This window comes from Cebus imitator, unplaced genomic scaffold (genome assembly GCF_001604975.1).
Source record: "Cebus imitator isolate Cc_AM_T3 unplaced genomic scaffold, Cebus_imitator-1.0 Scaffold61, whole genome shotgun sequence".
Lineage (NCBI taxonomy): Eukaryota > Metazoa > Chordata > Mammalia > Primates > Cebidae > Cebus > Cebus imitator.
The window spans coordinates 2,273,791-2,280,818 of NW_016107376.1; the positions used below are offsets into that span (position 1 = coordinate 2,273,791).

Sequence of the window (7,028 nt, forward strand, 5' to 3'; positions counted from 1 at the left end):
ATTTTAGCTCACTGCAACCTCCACCTCCCAGGTTCAAGCGATTCTCCTGCCTCAGCCTCCTGAGTAGCTGGGATTACAGGTGTGAGCCACAGCCTTCACGCCCAGTAGAGACAGGGTTTCACCATGTTGGCCAGGCTGTTCTTGAACTCCTGACCTCAGATGATCCACCCTCCTTGGCCTCCCAAAGTGTTGGGATTACAGATGTGAGCCATAGCACCCGGCCCAAAATTTCTTTCACTCATTATCACACTGGATTTCTAACTACGGAGTTATGTGTAGATTGGTATATTGGCCTTCTAATTTAGTTTTCCCAACCCAGACATGTTAATCCATTGGGCGTAAGTGTGGATTTGTTACTTGTTTAATGCTTCATGAGATTAGAACTTCTTTAAGGTAAGTTTCTAAACTTTTAGAGTAAGTACTATATAAAAGTTGGCATTCCTAATTTCCAAATTACCATAGCATCCTAGTTCAAGACCCAGGCCAAAGAAAAGTCCTGCTTTATTAGAAAACTTTCATAAAAGTTGACTTGTAGTCTATTTGAATTCATGACATCTGTTTACTGTTGCAAAGTTTCAAATACACAAAAAGTTGAAAGAATTGTATTGTAATATAAATACACAAATATCCACTTTCTGGATTCTATGATAATTTTATTAAATCTATTTTTATCACGTATCTATTCATCTATCATCCCCCTATCCATCCATAAATTCATTTTATTTTTTGATGCATAAAACAAAGTATTGAACAAATTTAGGAATGATAAACAATAAGTGCGGTTTTGTTTTTGTTTTGTTTTTTGAGATGGAGTCTCGCTTTGCTGCCCAGGCTGGAGTGTAGTAGCATGATCTTGGCTCACTGCAGCCCCTGCCTCCTGGGTTCAAGTGATTCTCTTGCCTCAGCCTCCCAAGTAGCTGGGACTACAGGTGCCTGCCACCACACTCATTTAATTTTTTTTTTTCTGTATTTTCAGTAGAGACAGGGTTTCACCATATTGGCCAGGCAGGTCTTGAACTCCTGACCTTGTGATCCACCTGCCTCAGCCTCCCAAAATGCTAGGATTACAGGTGTGAGCCACAGCACCTGGCCCATATTTGTAGACATTTATCAGCTACTGGCATAATACAAGAAATTACTAAAGATGAAAAAAATGATTTACTGCAAATTTCAAAATTCCCAAGATGCTTGTTTTTATAATTTTAAATGCCTTTAAGGTAGAAATGACATGTGGTTATGTGACTTTTCAGTTTTTGTTTGCTTATTTGTTTAGGTTAAGAAAGACATCCAAAACACTGATTAATAGCTAGAATGTTGGGCCTCTTCATTCCCCAAACATGAAATAGTTCCCAGTTCCTATACCGACCATGAAGGTTAAACAGAAGGTTGTAGCAAGTACATTAACTGCCCAGGAATAGATGTTTTAAAAAATTAACATCCTATTAGAAGGAGCTGTGTATTCTTGAAATCAGAGCTCCACTAGACATCCCTGAAACAGGCAACTTCATTACTTTTGAACAAGTACTTTTGAAGTAGCAGATGAATGTATTATAAGACTCTAAAGCACAAGACAAATAAAACTTAAAATATACCTTGTCATTTGGTGATACAAGAAGAATAAAACATTTTTCTATCAAGAAAAATCCATGGATGCCGCCAATTAATCCCAACAGTTTCCAAATATGACCTTTGCTTTCATAGAAATGCCCAAATTCTGAGGCTTCCTGTTTATGTAAACCAAGAACCTTCAGCGAAAAAAAAAAAAAAAAAGTCAAAAAGGAGAGAACTTTTGATGACTTAACTATCAGATAGTAGGCCCAGCATTTAATATATTTAGTTTTCATTCTAGGAAATGCCATGACAACTATTAATATAATCACTAAAAGCCCAGTTTGCTTTTGGGTATGTGAATACTTCCGCTATACACTTTAATCAGGGTCAAATAAATGTGTACAGTAGAAAACAAAGGAGAGCTTTGACTAGCTTGTGTTAATGAACAGAATGAAGCCGAAGCTTTATTTCTACAAGTGCCCTAGATTTTCATACAAACTCAGTCCTTTGGCCAAACTGTTTTTCAGGAATCCAGTCTGCATCTATTTGTACAACAATGCTTCATAACATATTAATAAAGTTTATATTTCATCTGGGGTGAATTCTCCTCATGCCCCATTGCAATCAAAGCAAACTTTTATTAAATACTCAGATAGGTAAGAAATCCACCATGAAGACTTGTTCTATTGAGGGCATACTGTATGAACAGCAATATTGTCAGGTGTCTGGGACACAAAATGATACAGGAAATGTGCTGGGAATTTTACTGTAATTGCCTCATCCCATTGGTTGAGTTATCCCATTGGTCAATGTCATGATTTCTTGTGAGCCAGTAGATCATTCTGTACCATATCCTTTCTCTTAGAGAAGGCAATTTATGAACTAGATCATAAATGGTTTCCAGATTTAGGGTGTTACTATTAATTTTTAAAAAGGAAAAAAATTATATGTGTATAGATTCTATGTGTATACATTCATACATATATGTATATAGGCATTTATGTATGTATACATATATATGTGTATATGGGAGTATACATATGTATCTACATATATACATTGTATATGTAAATATCACTAAAAACCAATATATATTAGTAAACTTTTTCTCTTGCTAAGGGCATTAAAGGATACCCACCTAATACTTCTAATGACCATTATTGCACAAAATAGAGAACATTTGTAATATCATAAACTAAACCAGAAGAAAAGCCTCAGATCTCAAAATAAAATGTAGATCTTTCAACTGAACAGATTTGGCTGACTAAAAAAGACAATCATATTAGCATTTTTTCTTATTTCTGTGCAGACCTTTCTTTGAAAACTTGCCAAAGATCACTGATTTTTTCTAGCATGCCACCACACTTGTCCTGCATTTTTCTTCCTCTTTCCATCAACTTGCATCCTTGTCTCTGTTTTTTTTTTTTTTCTTGAGATGGAGTCTCGCTCTGTCCCCCAGTATAGTGGCCTGATCTCGGCTCACTGCAACCTCCACCTCCAGGGTTCAAGCGATTCTCCTGCCTCAGCCTCCAGAGTAGCTGAGATTATAGGTGCTTTATTATTAAAGACAGGGTTTTGCCATGTTGGCCAGGCTGTTCTCAAACTCCTGACCTCAGGTAATCCCCCCGCCTATGCCTCTCAAAGTGCTGGGAATACAGGCAGGAACCACTGCGCCCAGCCCTCCTCTCTTTTCTTAAGCAAAAATCTGCCTACGAAATTTCATGAAACCCAGCTAATCTCTTAAATTCCCCTCTGTAAGGTGTTGCACCCATCCCCAAGTCCACCCTCGCTGTGAGCTCCCCCACTGTGGAGACTCAGGCTGACCTGAAAGCCTTTTTCTGTTTCCCAGGCTCCTGGGCAGTAAACAATTCAGCCACCAGTGCTATGACCTAGAAAAAAGGCCTCGGACACCCCCTCTAGTCAATCATAAGCCCTGAAATATTTCCAGAAAATTAGATTATGAGGGAAATTAAAATCCATAATGGTTTTATTTCTCCAATGCTCCCTCTGAGATTTTCGGAAAATTGAATAACAATTGAGCCTCTAAGCAACAAGAGTGACCCTGCAGGAAAATGCCAGAGGCTTGTGGAAAATTTTAACCAGCTCAGGCTTTGCTGGGGGGGATCATTGGTCCACTCTCATTATACCTGGTGAGAGACTTCAGAGAAAAGAGATAACCTCATCTGTAGATGACCTCAACTCAGGTTTTAGTCCTTTCCTTTCTGACAATAAGCCTCAGCACACCTCAACAGGAGGCAGCCTCCTAGCGCTTACCGGCTCCTTAAGGGAAATCTAGACGCTGTTAGGTGAGAAGGAGAATTCTACTGTGATGGCTGAAATAAGGAAACATTAAAGATAAGACTGTTACAGAGATGGGCAGGGTCAAGGGCCTAAACAAGGGATAATGAAGCGCCCAGAGACTGTCAATCTCAGGAAAACACTGCCACCCTTAAAGGTGAAAGGAAAAAGGGAAGAAGGTCAGTGAGCTGTGGAGGTGGGAAGAAGGTGTCCACTGGAGGCGAGCCTACAGCAGATCAGCCTCTTCTAGAGCAGATGCCGTAGCCAGGAGGAAGCTGGGCAGAAGCACCACTGCCTCTCCCTCCTCCTACTCTGCATTTTCCATTGGGCCCTCCATTGGTTGACCCCAAATAAAAATCCAACCTTCAAGGTAGGTGAGGAGGTGCAGCCTTCTGGTAAGAATAGAGAGAAGAGCAAGTGAATTGGGCCATTTTTGCGTTGCTACAAAGAAGTATCTGAGGCTGGGTAATCTATAAAGAAAAGAGGTTTAATGGGCTCATGGTTCTGCAGGATATACAGGAAGCATGGTGTCGGCATCTGCTTCTGGTGCAGGCCTCAGAGAGCTTCCAGTCATGGCAGAGAGGGAAGTGGAAGCAGGTACGAGAGAGAGAAAGCAAGAAAGGGAGAAAGGGGAGCTTCTGGACTTTTAAACAACCAGATCTTGGGTGAACTAACTGAGTGACAACGTTTTTTTGAGAAAGAGTATTGCTGTGTCACCCATGCTGGAGTGTGGGGTGAAATCTAGGGTCACTGCAATCTTTACCTCTTGGGTTCAAGTGATTCTTCTGTCTCACCCTCCTGAATAGCTAGGATTGCAGGCATATGGCACCACACCCAGCTGATTTTTGAATTCTTAGCAAAGATGATGTTTCACCGTGTTGCCCAGGCTGGTCTCGAACTCCTGACCTCAAGTAATCCACCTATCTCAGCCTCCCAAAGTGCTGACACTGCAGGTGCACACCACCATGCGCAGTTAATTTTTGTATTTTTAGTAGAGACAGGATTTCACCATGTTGTCTAGGCTGGTCTTGAACTCCTGGGCTCAAGAGATCTGCCCAGCTCAGCCTCCCATAGTACTGGGATTACAGACATGAAGCACCACGCCCAGTCACCTTTTCTCTTTTATTTCAAAAATACTACTACTATGTGGTAAGCCTAATATTGCAGCATCTCTTTTCTTCTACAAGGGCAGAGGGGCTTTGGAGAAATAACATTTCTTTTTGAAGGAACACACCAGCCACCATATTCTCTGTTTGAAGTCTCAGTAAAATTTTGCATAAATACCTCCAGTAATTAAATGTGAAGAGAAATGAAACGAACTTTATCTGAAATGGAAAAGAGCAGATTACCTGAGGGATAAGGTGGAGCAGAGCATCCCCAGACAGTGTACCGACGGCCAAGCCCACAAACAGCTGTAAGATAAGCCTGTAGTTCTCCTCACAGCTATGGAAAAGGACCAGTGCTGTCCCCAGCATGGAGCCCAGTGTAAGAAGGGTGACAGCCACGGTGCTGTAGCCGTATTCTAAGTCAAAAAAGATCATAAACACTTTTGTAACCCTTAGAATTTCATGTTTCTAGGCTTCCTTTTAAAAAATATTCATAAAGGACAATTTGTAAGGTTATTCCAAAGAAAAACAAATACATATATGAAGGGAAAAGAGACAAAGGAGGAAAAGGAAGAGGTAAGATTAAAAGAGGGAAGAAATGACTTTCAGAGTCAGTACAGATGGCAGGGATAAGGAGTTATTCTTGGCATCATTTTCATCTGCTGTAGATAGTCAAAGCAAACGGTTATTTCTCTACCTATTCAGAAATTACTAAACGTCATGGCAAACTAGTTTGTAAACAATGAGGAAGGCTAATTACAAAATTAAACTATCATTTTCTTCAGTGATGACAGATATACAATAAATCAAACAATTCTGGTGTCAAAATACTTAAAACTCATTGCAATTTTTTTTTAAAAAAACTATCCTCTTAAAGTTTGTAGAAAATCTTTCTTTCTCATCATCCTTCCATTTTTCTTAAAGGTTCACACTTTAAATTATTTTATTTTATTTTTATTTTGAAACAGAGTTTCTGTCACCCAAGCTGTAGTGCAGTGGCACAATTTCGGCTTGCTGCAACCTCCACCTCTCAGGCTCAAGCGATTCTCCTCCCTCAGCCTCCCTAGTAGCTGGGACTATAGGCACCCACCACCATGCCTGAATAAGCTTTGTGTTTTTAGCATAGGTGGGGTTCTGCCATCTTGGCCAGGTTGGTTTCGAACTCCTGACCTCAAATGATCCACCCACCTTGACCTCCCAAAGAGCTGGGATTACAGGTGTGAGTCACTGTACCCAGCCTAGATCATTTTAATAATATAACTGGTAACAGAAAAATAGTCTTGTGATACTAAGAGGACTTTTACTAAAATATAAGTTCTAAAATACCCAGGGGTTTAATATTAAAATAGAGTTGGTAGTGTACTCAGAAGAGGTAGAAAAACTTTTAAGCATTTATTCCCATACTCCCACTACCACATTTTCACTGCTGTAGAACCTCTCTAACATGGTTCAGAAGCAAGGTGAAATAAAGAATCGTTCTTCTAAGGGCACAGAATTTTAGTTTTGCAAGATGAAAAAGTTCTATTATCTGTTGCACAACAATGTGAATGTACCAAATTGTGCAAATACAAATGGTTAAGATGCTAAATTGTATGTCGTATGTCTTGATCAGACACCTACATCATTTTTCTTTCTTCACTGTAATGTAGTAAAAATGCCCATGTTATAGAAACTTCCCTGAAAATATTCAACCAAGTTTCATATCCCATTCTCCCCCAAGTAGACTCTATGCGGGAATGCCATTCTTTTCATTTATACATAAATTAAAGATATTTGAATATTAACATGGGTACCTAGATGTTTAACACAATTTAAAGCTGTCCCATTTTTAAAAAGGTAACCGCAGGCCGGGTGTGGTGGCTCACACCTGTAATACCAGCACTTTGGGAGGCCAAGGTGGGTGGATTATGAGATCAGGAGTTTGAGACCAGCCTGGCCAACATGGTGAAACGCCATTTCTATGAAAAATACAAAAATTAGCCAGGCATGGTGGCGGGCACCTGTAATCCCAGCTCCTCGGGAGGCTGAGGCAGGAGAATTGCTTGAACCCAGCAGGTGGAGGTTGCAGTGAGC

At 40.1% G+C, this 7,028-nt stretch overlaps 1 protein-coding gene across 5 annotated transcripts in view; it reads right to left on the bottom strand.

Annotated features, from left to right (window-relative positions):
• The window catches only part of SLC39A12 (solute carrier family 39 member 12), a 72,547-nt gene that overhangs the window by 40,628 nt on the left and 24,891 nt on the right, over nt 1-7,028 (bottom strand). For all 5 annotated transcript variants that reach the window (XM_037738999.1, XM_017529764.2, XM_017529761.2 and 2 more), the window contains 2 exons: nt 5,199-5,371; nt 1,593-1,745 (listed from right to left, as the gene is read on the bottom strand). In XM_037738999.1, the coding sequence (XP_037594927.1) occupies nt 1,593-1,745; nt 5,199-5,371 (326 nt within the window). The remainder of the gene's footprint in view (nt 1-1,592; nt 1,746-5,198; nt 5,372-7,028) is intronic.